The 20000-nt window shown below is 39.6% G+C and overlaps 1 protein-coding gene across 1 annotated transcript in view; it reads left to right on the top strand.

Moving 5' to 3' along the window:
- Positions 1-17358: 17358 nt before the first annotated feature.
- The window catches only part of TFAP2B (transcription factor AP-2 beta), a 35085-nt gene continuing 32443 nt past the window's right edge, over positions 17359-20000 (top strand). Inside the window, exon 1 of the mRNA XM_026846420.1 lies at positions 17359-17499. Within this exon, the coding sequence (XP_026702221.1) occupies positions 17359-17499 (141 nt within the window). The remainder of the gene's footprint in view (positions 17500-20000) is intronic.

Raw genomic sequence — 20000 nt, 5'->3', positions numbered from 1 at the left:
TTTTTTTTTTTTTTTTCAGTAAAACGTCAATCTTCTGGAGAAGGGGGAATGACTGGCTGGGTAGATAATTCTGTAAAACTGTTGAGAAAGCAAGATTTTATTACAATCAAATTTAAATGTCTGATATTGGAAATAATATGTATACAGTATTATTTGATATATTTACCTATTCAGAATACAGTCCAAGGTCCCAACAATAATTTATTTAAAGACTTGCATCTTTTGTTATTACATAATCACTATGAGACTCTGCTCTGCAGGCAAAAAATCTTTTTGACCTGGATTACCCTTTGACTTATTAATATTAATAAACCTGAACACTCTTGAAATCCTAGAATTTCCAGTTTTTGACTTCCTGACCCCTGCAGATTTTTGTAAAGTTCGGTAAAGATCTGATTCAACCTGATTGAATTGCCATATATTCTTCCCATTAAGAGGCTACCGGCATATACATCCCCATCCTTCTGTTTTTTTCCTTTAACATCTTACTACATTTTAAAAACAAAATTCTTTTTAAAAGGTAGCTGTAAGGTTTGTTGACATTCACAGGCTCTCTGTTATTTATTTTTATCTGTAGTTAATAATTTTATTCAGAGAAAACATAATAGATACTGACTTTTCTACTGAACAAGCTATCGGAGCAGTTGGATGATAAAATGTATTTGTTTTTTAAAATTGGAACTTTCAGTGTGGTTTTAAACAATGAATTCACTGATGTTCCTGCTAAAAATCTCAGCCTAAGTTTTCATCCACTTATACCTGCACAATGTTGGTTTTTTGTATTTTCTTAGTCTTTGTCTCTATGGAAATGTTGTCACCTCAAAACACCTTTGTGAATTAGATCAGCCTGAAGGAAGGGCATGGTTTGAAGTTCGTGGGTGCTCACTGGTAGAAAATTCAAGTATATTTGTACCTTTTTGACTTTGAAATTAATCTGAGCTAGGGAAAAAAAAAAATCTCCCTTTGAGAGATCATGGAATTGTTTATTCCACTCAGGTCAAAGACAATGAAGGAGTACAGAGAAGTGTCCAAACCTCCATGGCCAAAGCAATGAATGATTATGATTTTTGAAAACAGAAAATTAGATTAATAGCTCAAGTGCTGTCTGAGTATTTGGATCCTGTTGTACTTCAGCCCATTGCTCACCTTTGTACGCATTACACCTTTCCTACTACAAATCTCAAAACACTTCATGTAGGTCTCTGAACTCACTTCTTATACTAAGCCCTGACATGTTTGACTCACAAAACCCAGATGTTGATACTTGGATTTATGAGCAAATTACTCATGAAGTAAACACACTGACTAACCACATGCCTTTCTTTCTAGAGCAAGGTGTTACTGTGAGTACAAAGAGCTCATGTGTTGACTAAGCTTAGAAGGTAAGTTTCTGGCAGAGCCAGGACTGACATTCTCACCTCCAACCTCTGCCCTGAGATTTGGATCTCTGTTCACACACTGCTCCGTTAGCATCATTACACGGCAGAGATGTGTAGTAAAGGGAGAATTTTATGCAGATGGTAAGAACTGGAACGGCACTTGTATGGCCTGTAAAAGGGAGTGAACCACAGACAGACAGTGATGACTCTGCCACCTACAACTGAAGACTGCAAGAATTTTGTCCTTCGTGCTGGCATCTTAAACCCTAACTCCTTCTAGGTGTCATTCTGTTGCCTTGGAGAACTGGCACAAGGGGTGAATTTGGACCTTTAATTTACTTCTTTTTTAAAGATAAACTCCAACATTCATTGGGAAAAGACTTCAGCTCTCCAAATCAACAAGGAATCTGCTCTTTGAAGCTTCTCTTTAACTTTTCCTAAAAACAAAAAAAAAAATCTGCTACAAAGCAGGCACAATGTATAGTCCTTCCAAATCCTGGACCTCTGTGTAAATACTTCCCCAGCTCATCTATTCCTTTGAACGTGACTCAGTGGCACAGCTGCGGCTCACAATTTTACAGCAAGGCTCGAGAAGGACTTCTTTATTGTCCTAAGAGCCAATCTCTCTTTTTTTTTTTTTTTTTTGGCTTGTTTGTTTCCTAGTACCGACAAGCAACTTTGATCTTAGATGTCTTAGGTATCCAAAAGGGCTGCTGATGAATTCCGAGGTCATTTGACTTTAATTTATCCTTTGGAGAGATAGTTCTGCTGCTCTAATTTTTTATTTTTAAGGAAAGAAAACCCAGCATTAATAGAAGACACAAGCCTGCAACACAAGGAAGAATCAATAAACATAATTATACAGGAATTGTATTTATAAAAATATCCTCTGCCTCTGCCCTCATTGCAGGTTCAACAAGACTTCAAGTACAGCTGTGTGGGGAATGGGGGAGGAAGATAAAGTCGTTTTCCTTTGCCAGGTGAAGGTCATTTGGAGAGGTCTGATCTTTTTTTTAATTGCTATTCTTTACTTTTCTTTATTTTGTACAATTAATTCTGTTCTGTACAGCAGCTGTTGTGATTGTATTTAAATGTGAGTGCGCACTTGGTCACCAACAAACAATGTCCTATTTATTGGTTTGGGGTTTTGGTTTGGTTTGTTTTTTTTCCTTCCACTTAATTTATCTTAATTTATAATTCAGTGGTGAAAAACATAATCTTTTATATTTCTATTTCCTATACAAGCTACCTGTTTTACATGAGTCTATGAAGATAATGACCACATTTGATCAAACATTTCACGGCAATAAAATCTATGTTGATTTAACCCTGATTTGTCTGGTGCTTGAAAATAATTTCCATCTCTGGACAAAAAAAAAGGACATTGAAACCTGGCTAGGAACCAGATCTATGGCCTTACAGGACCTAAAACTTCTATTCAATAGATAAGACTACAAAGCAGAGGAACAACAATAATACTATTCCCATATTACTCGGAGGAAATCAGTTTATACAAACATTAAAGGTGGGATTTATCCCAACTAATTGTAGCTATATTAGATAGTTATCTCATCTACAATCTGTTAACTAGATTTAATGCTTGTTGTGTCAAGAGAAAGATATAAAGCAAGGCAATTTGTACTGTCCTAAAGCAGGAATCCAAGCTAATTGGGATAATTTACATTAGATCAGTCTCTCTCAAATGACCACAGGACAAAAGTGGTAGGAATCCTAGTCTCTATCCATTGACAATGGACACAACCTAGAAAACTTGCTAACCCTGAATACTTAACATTTAGATGACCAGACTAAATCGAGATGTATGCCCTCAGAAGTGCTTTGCCCATGATTGCATAGAAAGGCTGTGACAATGCTGGCTAACAAATCCATATCTCCATAGTCTGAAACAAATTCATATTCATGTCTAAGCCCTACTTCAGCCAACGGTCTGGGTTAATTGCTGATGTTCCCGCTCTGGATTTTGATCCCAGTGTTGTGGCACAAGTTTGGACTCTTTCCAGTCAGAAACAATGAGAGTCAAAAAAATAAGTCTTTCAGGTATGACTTGAAGCAACTCTAGATTAGATCACAGAAGGCAAAGGCAGGGACTGGGAGAATTAAGAACTGCCCACTGTAGGAGAAGATCAGGTTTGAGACCATTTAAGGAACCTGAAGGTGCACAAGGCTGTGAGACCTGATGAGATGCATTTGTGGGTCCCGAGGGAACTGGCAGATGAAGTTGCTAAGCCACTGTCCATCATATTTGAGAAGCTGTGGCAGTTTAGTGAAGTTCCCATGGTCTGGAAAAGGGGAAACATAATACCCATTTTCAAAAAGGGAGAAAAAGAAGAACTACAGGCCAGTCAGTATCACCTCTATGCCTGGCAAGATCATGAGAAGATCCTCCTGGAAAATATGCTAGAGAACATGGAAAACAAGGAGGTGATTGGTGCGGATGATGAAGGAAGCAAGCAGTCGATTCAATATGAATGATAGAACAAGCTTCAACTTTATTGAAAGAAATCACACCTTATATAAGCACTCTACAGTAATCATGCATACTACTCACAAATCTATTGGATACATGTAAAAGGCTACATTATAATATCCCAGCCCCTTGTGGCATTTCAGGTATGTCACAACATCTTCCCTCTTCTGGCTTGCCTTCTTTCCCAAGGTTGTTTACCATCATACTCAAGGCCGTTGTGTACCTCAGTTTCTCTCTTTGTAACATAACAGTCCTTTGTTAGCGTAACTGTACCCTGGGTTTTTTCCTTTGTTTACCTCCGATGGCTGCAATCAGCTCCTGCAGAGACCCATGGCCTTGCTCTCTGCAAGCCGTTCTCCAACAGATTGGTAACAGCCAACATGACTTCACTAAGGGCAAATCATGCCTGACATATTTGGTGGCCTCCTACAACAGGGTTGCAGCGTTGGTGCATAAGGGAAGAGCAACTGACATCATCTACCTGGACTTGTGCAAACATTTGACACTGTCCTGCATGATATCCTTGTCTCTAAATTGGAGAGAGACGGATTTGATGGATGGACCACTCGGTGGATAAGGAATTGGCTGGATGGTCACACTCAAAGAGTTGCAATCAACAGCTCAATATGCCAGTGGAGAGCGGTGATGAGTGGCATTCTTCAGGGGTGGGTATTGGGACCAACACTGTTTAACATCTTTGCTGGCAGCATGAACCATGGGATTGAATGCACCCTCAGCAAGTTTGCCAGTGACACCAAGATGTGGGGTGCCTTGATAGGCTGGGCCTGTGTGAATGTCATGAAGTTCAACAAGGTCAAGTACAAGGTCCTGCACACAGGTCGAGGTAATCCCAAACACAAACACATGCTGGGAGGTGAGTAGATTAAGAGCATCTGTGAAGAGAAGGACTTAGGGGTGTTGGTTGACAAGAAGCTCAGCATGACCCAGCAACACCCACTCACAGCCCAGAAAGTCACCCGTGTCCTGGGCTGCATCAGGAGAAGTGTGGCCAGCAGGACGAGGGAGGGGATTCTCCACCTCTACTGTGCTCTGGTGAGACCCGCCCTGCAGTGCTGTGTCCAGCTCTGGGGACCCCAGCGTAAGAAGGACACGGACCTGCTCGAGCAGGTCCAGAAAAGTCCATGAAGATGATCAGGGGGCTGGAGCACCTCTCCTATAAAGAAAGGCTGAGAGAGTTGGGGTTGTTCACCCTAGGGAAGAGAAGGTTCTGGGGAGACTTTATAGTAGCCTTCCAGTGCTTAAAGGGGCCTGTAAGAAAGCCAGAGAGGGACTTTTTGCAAGGACATGTAGTGATAGGACAAGGGGATTTGAACTGAGAGAGGGTAAGTTTAGTTTAGATACAAGGGAAAAAAATATTCACTGTTAAGGACGGTGAGGCAATGGAACAGGTTGTCCAGAGAATTTGTGGATGCCTCATCCCTGGAAGAGTTCAAGGCCAGACTGGATGATCTACTGGATCTTTAAGGTCCCTGCCAACACAAACCATTCTATTATTTTATGATTAGACGTTTAGCCAAACTTTCCACAACAAATTAATCTGAAAAAAAAAATAATCCAAAAAGATATGGGGTTTTGAAGCAATTTCCTAGATATACTCAGCTTCAAAAGTGTTTGGAAACTTAATGACAACCTTTCTGTGTTGTTTCAGCGCTTGCAGAAATGACTTTATGAGTTATCCTAGACAATGACACACCAAGGGCAAAGCTGCAATGGCAGAAACTTCAGAAGGATTTCAGGTGAAAAAGGAAATGGTTTAGGAGTCAGTTCTCACATGTTTAAACTTGGTTTATCCAACTCCACTTCTATTTCCTAACAAATGAACTCTTAATAATTAATATTACCTCTCTAATCTTCTGGGAAATACAATTTCCCAAGTGCTATAGTGAAATCCTCTGATCAGTTCTCTGTGTGCTCTTCTCCAAAGTCAGAAGAATCACAACTGTGGCAAATTCATCAGTATTTTAAATATAGTCACATGAGAGGTTGCCTCTTCTATTTCTCTTCACTTTGGTGTGTAAATTTTCCACTCACTCCATTAAAACTAAAAGAAGACAAATCCGCTGAGATTTACAGAAGTGCAGTTCCAAAATACATGTCAACGTGCACAGGTAGCCTCTAATTTGTAGATACTGCAACGTACAAGAAAATGAAAAGGAAAAAGTAATAGGAAAAAAAAATCCATCTCTATCAGATTTTATATGCAGACTGTATATAGAGAGTTTAGGCAATTTTGCATTCAAAGTGACCAGGGGAAAAAAAAAAAAAAAGGACCAAATCTGTAAAATGCTGAGTGTCCTGAACTCCCAGAATTAGCAGAATTGATGAAGTATGTATGGTAATATTTGTCCGTGTTCTCAACAACAGAACTCCCACTTATGTTGCAGAGGCTGGGTGTTCACTTATATTTTGCTGGAAAATACAGTTTAGTTTCTAGGTAGACACCACAAACCGTATTTTAACAAAATGTCTAGCCATTTAATTGCTATTTAAGTTCACCTTCCCATAGAGAAGACTTGAACTAGAAAGCAGAGGGAACTTCAAGCCTTGGTGGAAAGGGCGTTATGTTCTGGGCAAAGTTTATGGTTTTGGTTTTTGGTTTGTTTTTTTTTTTTTTTTAATAGAAATATATTTGAATTAGTGGTATATAGATAAATGCAGTTTCTGAAGCAACTCAAAATGTCAGGCTTTTGGAGAAAGGATTGCTAGGATTACACCACAGCATGGGACAGAGTTCTGCTCATTCTGGATCTAGCACACTAGGCAGACCCACACAAAGACAATCAAAACACAGTTTGTTGTCATTTGATAGCAACAGACACTCTGGAGTCATGATTCAACCACCCACATATAAGCATCAAGTGACGTTTTAGACAGCCCTGTCTATCCTGCCTGGCTTCCCACTGCTTCTCCAGAAGGATCAAGGTCTCACAGCTTCACTCTATCTGTCAATCCCTTGTGTATATCTCAGATACTCAAGGAAACCTGAAATAGTACTAAGCGTCATCTTTCAGCAGGCATACACATACAGTCTGCACTCACAGTAGTACCATTTTGATTCAGTGACCCACACATAGGCATCTGCTGCCATTTCAGCAGCCTGGGAGTATTCTGCTTGGTGTCCATCTGCCAGGCTAGAAGGGAGTCCCTGTGGATCCATCTTAGCAAAGTATTTACATACCTGACGAGGGGAGTAACCAAGACAGAACCAGACTCTGCTCAGTAATCCAGTAACAGGACAAGAGGTGATGGGCACAGATTGAATTACAAGAAATTCCATTAAAATGTGAGAAAAAACTTTGTACTGCAAATTTATTTGAACTCTGGACTAGGTTACCCAGAGATGCTGTGGAGTCTCCATCCTTGAAGATATTCAAAGGCTGACAAGACGTGGCCCTGAGAAACCTGCTCAAGATGACCCTGGTTTAAAGAGGGTAAGTAGACTATATGATCTTGAGGTGTCCTTCCCAACCTCAGTTAGTCTTTCATTCCATGAACCTTTTGGGCTTAGTTCAGTTGACTACATACAGAACCTAACAGCTTTTGAGATAAATAAGATATCCTGCCTAGTCCGTATGTCCTTTTGCAGAGAGGACCTATGTCACATTTTCCAGCATCACTCTGATTCCTTAGATACTCTAGTCCATAAATGCATAAAACTCTGAAAAGAGCAGCTGCCTTGCATCTGGTTACAACTTGGTACCTGGGCCAACGTACTGGTGGCACATACACACACAGCTTCATCACCTTATGAAACTCAACAGATATATCTAAAGCCTCGGACCGCACATGTAATGTCAAGAGGATTAGTCCCATTACTGTTACCACCTAGAGCTATCTGGTTTTCACATGGTTTTGGTTGTTTTGTTTTGTTTTGTTTTGTTTTGTTTTGTTTTGTTTTGTTTTGTTTTGTTTTTTATAATTTAATGCATTTAACATAAATATGAATGAACCACTCTGGGCCATCATTATTGGGCCAGTTAAATTAAGGAATTATCAAAGCACTGAGCCTTTGCCAATTAATATCCAGTGTGAAGCCAGTAATAAAACTACACAGAAAATTAGGAATGGTCAGCAGAGGGTATATTAGCGGAACTAGATGCTCTGTGAATAAACTGCTGGAAGTATGCCGAGATATTATCTCCTTCTTCGTCAGATTTAGGTCTTGGAAATAAATGGGAAAACTTTCCCTTGAAAATTGCCTATGACATGAAAATAAAAATGAACGACAAACAATCCAACCTTTATTCACCAGAAAAAAATGTTGCACAATAAACTAGAGAAAGTTATATCCGGAAAATAGATTAAAAAGCAAAAAAATTATTTTGATGCAGACTGAAAGGGATTACGATGAAATTCCTCTCCCTTTACGCCTATCAATTAAAAATGAAAGCAGAAATGCTGTGCGACAAAAACTCTTTCGAAAACCTGCATCAGAAGAAGATAACGCTTGTGGTGGCACCAAGTGTTTTGAGTAAGCAAAAAAAATCTTCCATGCCTTCTTAATAAGCCAAGTACACTGTGGTAGTAGAATGAGGTTCTGTGGATCCAGTCTTGTCATTCCGGAGCAGAATGAAGAGAGAGAGATGACTGACCTTTGCCAACTTTTCATTGTTAGCACAGCATTAGTTTTTAGCTCCCTTTAATCTACTTTTTCACTGAGCTCCTAAACAAAACCACAGCTTTGCACAGGTCTCCAATTTTAGACATAGTAGCCAGGTATCTATTTAGACTGGCTGTTTAGAGCATCTCCACTGACTGTAGAGGAAGCCTAGTTTGACTAAATGCCTAACATTTAAGTAGGAATTAAAAAACAAACAAACAAACAAACTTCAGAAAAACCCACTAAACTTACCTTCAGATGAAATTAAATGAAAGAAAATTTTAATCAGCATTAGTCCAGGTAGGAACTGAATCGAACCAATAGGCTGCCCAGAGAGGGCGGATTCCCCATCCCTGGGGGGGTTTAAGGGCCGTTTGGATGAGCTGGGGGGGATGTGGGGTAGGGGAGAACTTCGTAGAGTCGGGCTGAGGGTTGGACTCGATGATCCCAAGGGGCTTTTCCAATCTGAATTATTCTATGATTCTATGAATTGATGCCCTTGAAGAAAGAATTCTAGAAACTTTATTATCTGTAGTCCATCCTGTCCTGCACTTTTACAGGTCCAGTTCATCCAACTGACTGGACAGTGTTTTCAATTTCAGTGTTAGCTGGTATTGCAGCCTCTGCTCCAGACTCTGAACTGTTATTAACCTAAAAAAAAAAAAAAAAAAAAAAATCCAGATCACCTCAAAAACGGTTGTCACATAGACACATGCAAGAATCTGCACCTGAAGAGCATTCCTCATGACAACCAACATGTTCATAGCAAAATTACATCAGTGGGAAACCAAGCAATCACAGATGAAGTTCTGAATCATTTTTTGTGTTTGGTTGGTTGATGGGTTGGTTGGTTGGTTTGGGGTTTTTTTTCATTAGTGCTGCTAAACAGTGCTTGGACTGATCTCTGGTCCTGAGGCCAACTGTCATGGTCTGACTGTACCTGTACAATTAAACTTTAGACACAAACCAGACAGGGAATGGTTCCTAACTTGTGTTGAAGAGGTGTTTACACCAAATAACCAAGGAAGTGGTGGGTTCCCTGTCGTGTGGTATGTTCTGCAAGACACACAGGCAGCAGGACCTGATGTTCTAGATAGTCTCATTTATCACAAGCAACAAAACCAATGTTTGGGGCAGCGAATATATTTCAGTCTGTGTTTATTGGTACATATGTTTGCAGCTCTGTGTACGTTTTCTTATTAATTGCCTGCCAAAACTTCATCTGGATTCTCTTCAGTACTCATTCAGTTAGGATGGTAGGAGATGGATTTTGACTATCTAATCTCAGCTGCTATTAATATCTGATGGGTAGCCTTCCTCGGGAGTCCGTGATCTCAGCTTTCATGAATAGCTTCTTGCCACTTACCTGCTCCTTTAGAGGAGCTGATTACGTTTCATTCCATAAAATGTTCCTATCAATCCCTTCTGCCACATAAGCTCAAACTTTGTGCAAAGTGCTGTAAAGACAGCCTGTGTTGAGAAAAATCTTTAAAAACTTTACATAAAATACCTACACGTAATTTAGATCAGACAGATGTGCCACTGCAACTGTCAACCAAAACCAAGAGGGACAAATAGGAAGTCAAATCCAGAAGAAGCTAATGACTTATTACCTTTTCAAGTAAACGACATTTTTTTTTTTCCATTTTATAACGTTAAAATAAGTGCTGCGGAATTATGATGTGGATATCCTGTAGGTCCTATGTGGCATCTGTCAGCCCCATATTTCAAGGATTATTGCCAGGATCAGAGGAAACTTCATTGGCATGGACATACTCAGACTCCAAGGTGTTCATGTGAAAGGCTGCATCTACCACAGCTGCTGAATGACTCCAAGATCAAGGTAAAAGACTCCCACCTCATAGACAGACTAAATATATATATTATTATTAAAGTGATGACAATGATTGTCAGGCAAGAGGATTTGTTTAACAAACTAATCTTTAATAATAATTATAATAATAATAATAATAAAAAAATCAGAAGGACTACAGCAAATGTATTCATATTCCAAAATGTTAAATATTTCTTCTAAATTTAGTTGCACTCCAATAATTCTTGGGATGAGGAACAAAAGTCTGATTCACTGAATAATATTTAAAGATAATTATATAAAGTATATCTATTATTTACAATGGGGAACAATGGTCTTCCTTTTATCTCCTCTAAATGCCAGTTCAGAGAGAACCTCTGAGTTCCTTGCTTTCACTTGGTTACAGAATACTCCGAAAGAGAGATAATTCCTTTTATTTTCCAATATCGCACTACATCCTTGACTTCTAGTACTCAGTACCTCGGGGCTGTCTTAATGACCCTATTCGGCCTTTACCTGAGTCAATAACAAAATCCCCACAGACTTCAATAGGACCGGGATTAATTCTAGACAACTCTTTTTATTAACAATACTTTTGTCCCTTATTCTGTAGGATCTTTTCTTGTATACTGCACAAATGTGAATTTTGTGGAGTGATACAGCATGACTTTTTCCCTTCAAAAGAAGAGGTTGCATCCAGACTGTACAATAGGAAATGTCTCTGACTTGTGCTACACCTTTTCCCCCCTTGCTTGGGAGACTGCTAGTTAGTCCAAGCCAAAACTTTGCCAGGAACTGTTCTAGCATTATAAGAAGAGTATGGGAGATTGGTAGAGATTGCAGGGTAGTGCTCGAGCTGTTTATTGTTGTACTATTCCTTCATGATTCACCAAAATTCCCCTTCTCAAAAATGACAATGACAGTAAGATTAGACTCTCTTTAGCCCCTGAAATCCAAGTGACCATTCCCCAATATCTCCTGTCCCACCAAAAACCTGTCTTACAACCACACTGTATGTTCACTATGTGGTTGAGCAGCGTTCAGATTGCTTCTAGGAGGAATACCATGTTTCACGAGAGTCCATATGTAATTATTGATCAGCAAACCTCAGTTTGAATCACTTGTACATTTTAGATGTGTATGTATCCATACAGAGTTTTTATGAGGAATTCTTCCGTATTTCAGTTTCTGGTCTAAGGAGAATGTATAAGATCAGTGTAAGCAGGTGTTCTGATTTCATACCCATGTTGAGGGGACACAGCGGCACAAGGAGTGGAAATGTTTCACAGACTTTGTCAGGTGAGTTTTTTTCCTTACATCTATCACCTGCTTCTTGTCAATACTCCATTTGAAAACATGGAAAGCCGCTGTTTTCATTTGGTTTCTAGGTTCACAAAACCTCAAGAATAAGAAAAAAATTCTCCTGTTTGTTAGATAAGATTGTAATTTAAAAGTGTGTCTGGATTTTACTCTATACACATGAGAACTTGGGTGAAGATTATCTTAATGTGTATCGGTCCAGTGTAAGAACAGCATCCAACCAGATGAGCAGGTTCAGTAACCTGTCTCTCACAGCGACTATTACTAATGCCTCAGAAGAACATAACAAGAGCTATGAATAGAAACAAAGAAATATCTTGATCTGTGGTTGCTCAAGATCTTAGAATACGACTGTCTGAGGAACTTTTAAAGAAATGATCAGCTGTCTAAAAAATAAGTAGCTTTTTTGGTAACTTGGTGAAGCGTAGAAGTTAATTTGTTACTAGATTTTAAAAATATCAACAGAAAAATCCACATAATTAGATGTTTAACAGTTCTGTTCCCACTAATGAATTATCTGACTGAGGACTCAATTAATAAAAAAATTAAAGGAGGATAATATAATTAATACTAATCGATACAAGTTTACAGAAAATAGATGTCAAATGAACTTGTTTTTCTTCCTTTTAATGAGATTACAAATTTGATTGACTTCTAGAGCGCATTTAACTTGCAACCACAGGGATGTTGATTACATTTATAACAATTAGACAAAATACTAAATACATTAAATGGATCTAAAGCTATCTATCTGAACTTGAAATGGATGAAGAAAAGAGAATAATGACTGAACATGTAAATTCCTAATAGAGTTTCAGGTTTCAGTTCCTTCCCTGACATTAATTTATTTTCTTATCAACGAGAATACGTAGTTCCACTGATGGTAGAATTTATAAGTGACTGAAAGAATGCAGGTAAACTGATGAAGGGGAAAAATGTACCATGATCTGGAATGTTCAACAAGCTGGATGTCAGCAAACAACTTATTAACAGAGGGAAAATTAATTTGTACATCTAAAAAGAAAATAAACATCTTTTCCCTATGAGATGGTGGAGTTTGTTCTGGAAAGCCATGACTCTGAAAGTGAAATGATGGTCATTGGTGACAGTTCACTAAGTATGAGCTTGAACTTGAGGGCAGAAGGGCAAGAGTGCCCTGTGTCTAAATAAGCAAAAGGACATAATGTATTTATTCATAAAGGTCATGTTGCATCTGTCACAGATGCGAGGCAATGGCAGTGGAATATTATGCTCTTCCTGATATGTCCCTTTCAAGAAAGGTCTTGTTGAACTGAATAAAGTGATGTGGCATCACTGATGTCATGTCAAAACACTGTCTGAGGCTTTGCAGAAAATGACCTCGGGATTCTGGTGGACACCGAGTTGAACATAAGCCACAATATGCCCTTCCCACAAAGGTGGTACGATGATATCCTGGGCTGCATTAGAAGAAATGTTGGAAGCAGGTGTTGAGTGATCCTTCCTCTCTACTCAGCACTGGTGAGGCCACACCTGGAGTGCTGTGTCCAGTTCTGGGCTCCTCAGTACAAGAGGAACATGGACATACTGGAGAGAGTCCAGTGAAGGACCACCAAGATAATTAAGGGACTGGAACGTCTCTCCTATGAGAAAAACCTGAGTGAGTTGTGGCAGTTTAACCATGAGAAGGCTCAGGGGGGATTTTGTCAATGTATATAAATACCTGACGGAAGGGTGCAAAGAGGAAGCAGCCAGGCTCTTTCCAGCAGTGCCCAGTGCCAGGACCAGAGGCCACGGGCACACACTGAAACGCAGGAGGGTCCCTCCGAACATCAGGAAACACTTTTCTACTGTGAGGGTGACTGAGCACTGGCACAGGTCACCCAGAAACGTTGTGGAGTCTCCTTCCCTGGAGATATTCAGAGATCATCTGGATATGGTCCTGTGCAACTGGCTCTAAGTGGCCCTGATTGAGCAAAAGGGATGGACCAAGTTGCCTCCAAAGGTTCCTTCCAACTTCAACCAATCTGTGATTCCGTGACTCTCTAAGTACAAGAGAATCTACCATATAATGAAAGACACAACAAGATTAATTTATTCATCTTAATAACAAGGTGATACAGAGAACTGAAAAGGGTTGGCAGATATACCCAATCAGAAGATTCTACCGGTTTAAGGTTCAAGTTCAACAAAACCCAGAACAGAAAACAGATTTGTATTTTTATCAGAGATAATGATTAAGAAAGGAACATTTCTTTATGTTAGGCAAAGAGTTTACCTCCATGGCAATAAAAAGTAAAGCCAAGACAGAATTATTAGTTTTTCTACAAGGTACACTGCAGCTCATTCAACAGTTAATCCATAGAGATTTTCTGGCCAGTGTTCTGCAGGAGTTAGGTTAACTGAGCAATTGCAGTTTTCATTTCTATAAAGGTGTGATTGTCCCCCACTTCCTGGTCTATCTGTGGCTATTTTCATGACTTACACAAGATAAATTGGCTGCTCTACTTTATACTAATTCCATATTCAAGAGGATGCACAAATGGAAACCCCTAGGGAATGAGAGAAGCTGACCAAACAGGCATCACCCTTCATTTGCACAAAAAATCCCACGCAGCATAAGGGCTTTTGACACAATGGGGAAATTTGCTGAATGCTGTTCTTGCTGCTGCAACACTAATACTTTTTTTTTTTTTTTTTTTCTTTTTTTTTTTTTTTTTTTGTCAACCAAGCATCTTCCTGATGTTCACGCATCTAGGATGTGATCAGGTGCCTTTTATTTAGTTGTGTGATAAGGATTATGATTAAACAAGGTAAGCCAGAATGAAGCTTCAGTAAAGAAGCAGGTCTAGACCAAAGTCATGTACACAGGAGCAATACAAGTAAGGCTGGGAGAGGGAACCATTCTCCAGAATTCCAGTCTCCACAACACTGATTAAGTTCCCTTCTTTTATATACCATGTGTTTTAAAGGATATTTATGTTTTACGTTTTCACTGAAGTCTAACAGATCCATCATAAATACAGAAACAACATTAGTTATCAGAGATTTAAAAAAAAATGTATATATTGAAACAAGATTGGTCGTTCAGGGAGCTGTGAAACTGCTCTTGTGATTTCAATATGTGCTAAAACCCAGTCTAAGGCTCTTGAAACAACAGTGGGCTGAAACTTTTAATTATATATCTGGAGGAAAAACAAACAAACAAACAAACAAACAAACAAAAAAAACCCACAACATGTTAAGCTTCAGTAACAAAGACCAATGTTGGCAAAATTGTGCAGTGATTCTGCAAGTCTTTTTTTTTTAGGAGCGCTGTCATTACATTTTTAGGAAAGTATTCTGAAACTCTGATTATAAATAAGTACAGGTGCATGAAAGTTTGTGCAATGTAGGTTCTCTTCTGATAGCTAAATCCAATCACTAGATGTTCATTTCAAAACTGAGGGTGGGAGAAAGGCCAAAATTTGAATTTTCAACTTTCTCATCTTGATACTGGAGAACAAAATGTTTAATTTCAGAGTTGTTAAAATGATTCATTTACACTTGCTCGTTCCTATGCCTCTTAGGCAGGAAACATTGATTTTTATTGTGCTTGTGCATTTATAATAATGAAAGCAATGATATACAATTACCTTAGGATTACAACTCTAAATTGCATGTTTATATTAATATTAATATCATATTCTATCACTAGAATGAATATTACATGGAAGGCAGTGAGGATGCAGTTCACCTAATTCAAACAGCAAGTTCGTGGTTAAATTTTTAGACTATATCTGAACTATGAGCCATGAGTCTAACTGGCACGGAATAGTTTGTATCCATATTATTAAATTCAATCCCCAAACCAGGGTGGTCAAATCCTATCTGCTTCCTGGGAACAGTGTCTGGTTTATGCTCACTGCCAAACTGTGCCTGGGAGCTGCCTGAAATTGCTGACATGGGCCAAAACCATGCCAGGAACCTGTGAACCGTTTTGAGCAGTGGGAAAGTTGAGTATCCAGAGATGTTCTTTGGCATTATTTCACTTATTAACCTAGAGAGAGGGGAAGGGAAGGGAAAACACTTAAACTCCCCTAAAAACAAAGTTAATGACAGTTTTAACTTAGGACCCTGCTACTACTTGGGCTAAAGTCCCTGCTGGCCACAGTGCAGTATAGGGGCAAGCTGAAGGGAGCATGCACGGCATGGTGTGACTCTGGATATATTATGAGGAATTTGGGGCACCTGAATTAGGTTTCCCCTACAGATACAGTTCACTGACTTTGCTATGCTATGTCTCCTTTCATGTACCCAGAATTTTTTTACCTCCCTAAAGCATTGCCCGTGGTCATATTATCTGAGCACCTACTGACAGAAAGCAAGAGAGTGGAAGAATTTAAAAGAAAGTGGGGGAGGGTGATACCAGAGGGGAAAAAAAAAAAAAATATTCTCAAATCAGATAACAAGCCGGGTCTTAATTTTTCTTCTCTTTTCTTAAAACTGAATAACTCTCTCCTGCCATGAAATTTAAATGCTGTATCCTAAGCATAAATAATACACTCCACAGGCTATGTCCTAAAATGTGAAGAGTGTATTTCCTTGTACAAATAGAACTTAAACCTTGTTTTTCAGTCAAATCACATACAGAGAGTTTGTATCCACATAAACATAACTGAATTAAATTAAACAAATAAAAATGGAATCTCCGAACTTTCTGCCATATTAAACATTCAATAAAACTGAAAGCTCCCTTCAACGGCTGCAGTTTGCCTGTCCTTGATTATGTAACTCGATTTAAGAACAGGGAGTTTTGTTTGGGAATGGGAACAATGAAGAAATAAAAAGTATATGCTTTATTCAGATGAACAAGCCAGTTCCACATGTAAGTGCCAATATCCCAGCTGAGGAAACTGAAAGATATCCTTATATGTTTAGTTTAAAATTTTTCGGGAAACAAGTTCAGCAACAAGTTAGTGTTTTGTTTGGCTTCTAGGAGGAAGATGTTTTAGGAAGGATTAATTCACTTTAAAAGGTGGATGTGGAGAGGAAGGATAACCCTGCAGCTGTGACAGCAGCTCCTGGGACTCCTCAGACTCCCCTTTGTGTTACAAAGGATAGATCATCCAGTGGCAGACCACGCATAAATTCTTCAGTTTAACGCATCACCTAACTCCTCCTTTTCCTGCCAATCATGGAAAGCCATGAAGCTAACACCCAGCATCCCTGTTCAAAGAGCAAAGGGAGGTTGGGTCTTAAAACAAGAAGACACAAATGAGCAACATGGATCAATCCAAGCTCATAAGGAGAAATAGATGGTAAGATGTGAGCAAGGCTTCGCGCTCTCTGTTTTAGGGAGCCAAGCACATATTTGAAGTTCACTACCTTGTCTCAAGTTGAGTACCTACATCAGATCAAAATAAAGATTAAGAGATATTGATATGAGGAAAAAAAGGTCTGAAACACTCTTCCTTCTTAACCTGGGAGATCTGATTGCCATTCCTGCTCCAAAGAGTTTGGAGCATGTAGAACAGTTGTGAAGTGGGGATGCCAAAGTTGCATCCAGGTGTTTGGTGAAGCATCCCATCACATTGCCTCAAGGTCCAGGTCCTTGTTGAAATCACATACTCAGGTTTCTTGTGAAAAAAAACAGGCAGTACAGAGGGATAAAACAACAAGACATGAGTAGGGTACATAATTAAACTGAGGTACCAGAGTTCTCCTCAGCATAGTAAGACAGACAACACTTGGAGGGGCTTCTTTTTCCAAATAGCCCATGGGCTGTGCAAGGCTTGACCTGGGAGAATTAGACTGGAAAAAAATGAGCATGAGCAGGCCATGTGCACTCACAGCTCAGAAAGCCAACAGTCTCCTGGGCTGCATAAATTGGGATTGCTGCTATCAGACTGGTGGCCAGGTGAGTACCAGAGAGTGACATATGAGCTCATTTTTTGTCATGAATAGACAAATCAGTGTGTTCAGGTTTGGGCCCCTCACTGGAACATGTCCAAAGAAGAACAAGAAAGCTGGTGAAAGGTCTAGAGAACAAGTCCTGTGAGGAGTGGCTGAGGGAACTGGGGTTGCTTAGTCTGGGGACAAGGATGCTCAGGGGAGACCTTATCACTGTCTACAACCACCTGAAAGGAACCTGTAGCAAAGTGGGTGTCAGTATGTTCTCCCAAGTAACAAGCTCTAGGATGAGAGGAAACAGCCTCAAGTTGTGCCAGGGGAGGTTTAGACTGAATAGTAGGGAAAAAATCTTCACTGAAAGGGTCATGAAGCATTGGAACTGGCTGCCCAGAGAAGTGGTTGAGTCACCATCCCTGAAGGTATTTAAAAGACATGTAGGCGTGGTGCTTAAGGACATGGTTTAACGGTGGACTTGTCAGTGTTAGGTTTATGGTTAGACTCGATGACCTTAACTTCTTTTTTCCAGCCTAGATGATTCTATGATTGTATGAAATCCAAAAATTTAGTTGTTTCTCCAAACAGAGAATACAGTTCTGCTCAACATGACTGACTCTCTTTCAGACTGTATCAGCATGGTGTCACTGGCTATGAGTGGATATTTGTTATTGCTAGTTGAAAACAAACTTTGATGCTTTGTGTCATGCTGTTTAATTTGTGCCTATCTGCTTCTTCATGTTTGAGAATATTCTCATCCTAAAAATAATACCAAATTGCTGAGATGTTGTTTTAAAATTTCTTCTCTACCCACCTACTCTCTTCTTTTAAGTTTCCTCCTATCCAGCCATTTGATGATTTCACAGATGCTGCTAAAGATAAATAGCACGGCATCCTCTCTCTCAGCTGGAAATATTTACCAAGGGTATCTTCAGTGTCTCCTTGTGGTAAGGACTGGGATTTCCATAGGGTTGCCTCTGATTGTCCTAAACTCCTCACTGTCATTCATCCCTTGCAATTCCTCACCATCCCAAGAGACCCAGATGAAGAGGGAAAACCCAAAGGTTTTCTTCAACGACAGCAGAAAGGCCCTCCAGAAAACCGACTAAATGTCTTCAAATATATTATGAATTACTAATGGGACTCAGTCCTTCCCAGCAAAAAAAGTCATCTGAAGCATTTCTTGAATTTGCCAAACATCATTATAAGCATGCTCTTAAAAATTGGGGAGAGACAGAGGCAATAAGCCAGATGGTGAGATTTCTGATTCGTGACTCTTTAGTTGATCATGACCAAGTCCCTCTGATGCAGAGCTTTTTTTACTCTCTTCCTCTCATATAAATGGTCAGGAATCACAGGGAAGACTCTGGTAGCCTTCAGAAAGATAGTTGTATCTCTTCTCTTCACAGATAGGCAGTACTGATGGTTGAAATGGTCACACCAGCCCTTTCTAGACTGCCTGCTCCTAGGCATGGTTATTAGGATGTTTTGGAACCCTTTTCAGGGAAGACATTTCAGACTGAGTTATTGTGTCTTCCCTGTCCTCACTGGCTGCAAGCAGTGGTGTAGGGGAGCTGGCAGCTCCAGGGCAGTGTAAGGTGGGTCCTGGTGCCCAGGAGTGACCCCTTCACCCTAATCCTGGCTTTGGGAAGAGCCTGACAGGGGCTGTGACAAAGGGTGTCCCAGGGAGATCTTCACGGATGGCAAAGCCCACAGCCTCTTCCCCACAGAGTTGTTAAATGCGACAAACACTTTGGGCCTGTCCATAAGGGCTCAGCACATGTGGTTGAGCTTTTCTGGCTTGCTACAAACTGCTCCTGACCTCGACAAGAGCAGGCATCAAGGAGAGGTCTTGGTGATGTCTCTCCACAAAGAATGGTGGCACTGATGGTGTTGGGAAAATGCAAAATGATGGGGATAGATTTTAGCAGGGCCTGTAGCGATAGGACAAAGGATAATGGCTTTAAACTACAATAATGTAGATTCAGACTAGATATAAGGAAGACATTTTTTACAGTGAGGGTGGTGAGACACTGGCACAGGTTGCCCAGAGAGGTGGTGGATGCCCCATCCCTGGAAACATTCAATGTCAGGATGGACCCTGAGCAACCTGCTCTAGGTAAAGATGTCCCTGCTCATTGCAGGGGGGCTGGACTAGCCTTTAAAGGTCCCTTCCAACCCATTTTGTGATTTTATGTTTCTATGATTCTATGAAAAACCCTGTGTATGTCTGCAAATGTAATAGGTAAACTGGATTTACCAGCAAAAGATATAGGAAGTTAAATTTGTTTTAAGAGATAAGTCTTGGTATTGTTTTAAAAAAAAAATATATTAAATGTACACCAAAGCAATGATTTCTGTAAATCCATGAATAATCAGGCAGTAAATTTCAAGCTACTTTTTGAGATGCCAGTGAATTAAATTGAAAAGCTTTTTAAATTAATAGTACTGAGTTCTGAACTACTCGTGAGAACGAAAAGTGTCAGGAAAAAAAAAAAAAAAAAAAAAAAAAAA

The sequence above is a fragment of the Athene cunicularia genome (assembly GCF_003259725.1).
Source record: "Athene cunicularia isolate RWA chromosome 3 unlocalized genomic scaffold, athCun1 chr3_part1, whole genome shotgun sequence".
NCBI classification, from domain to species: domain Eukaryota; kingdom Metazoa; phylum Chordata; class Aves; order Strigiformes; family Strigidae; genus Athene; species Athene cunicularia.
This window is presented reverse-complemented; position numbering and strand designations above follow the sequence as displayed.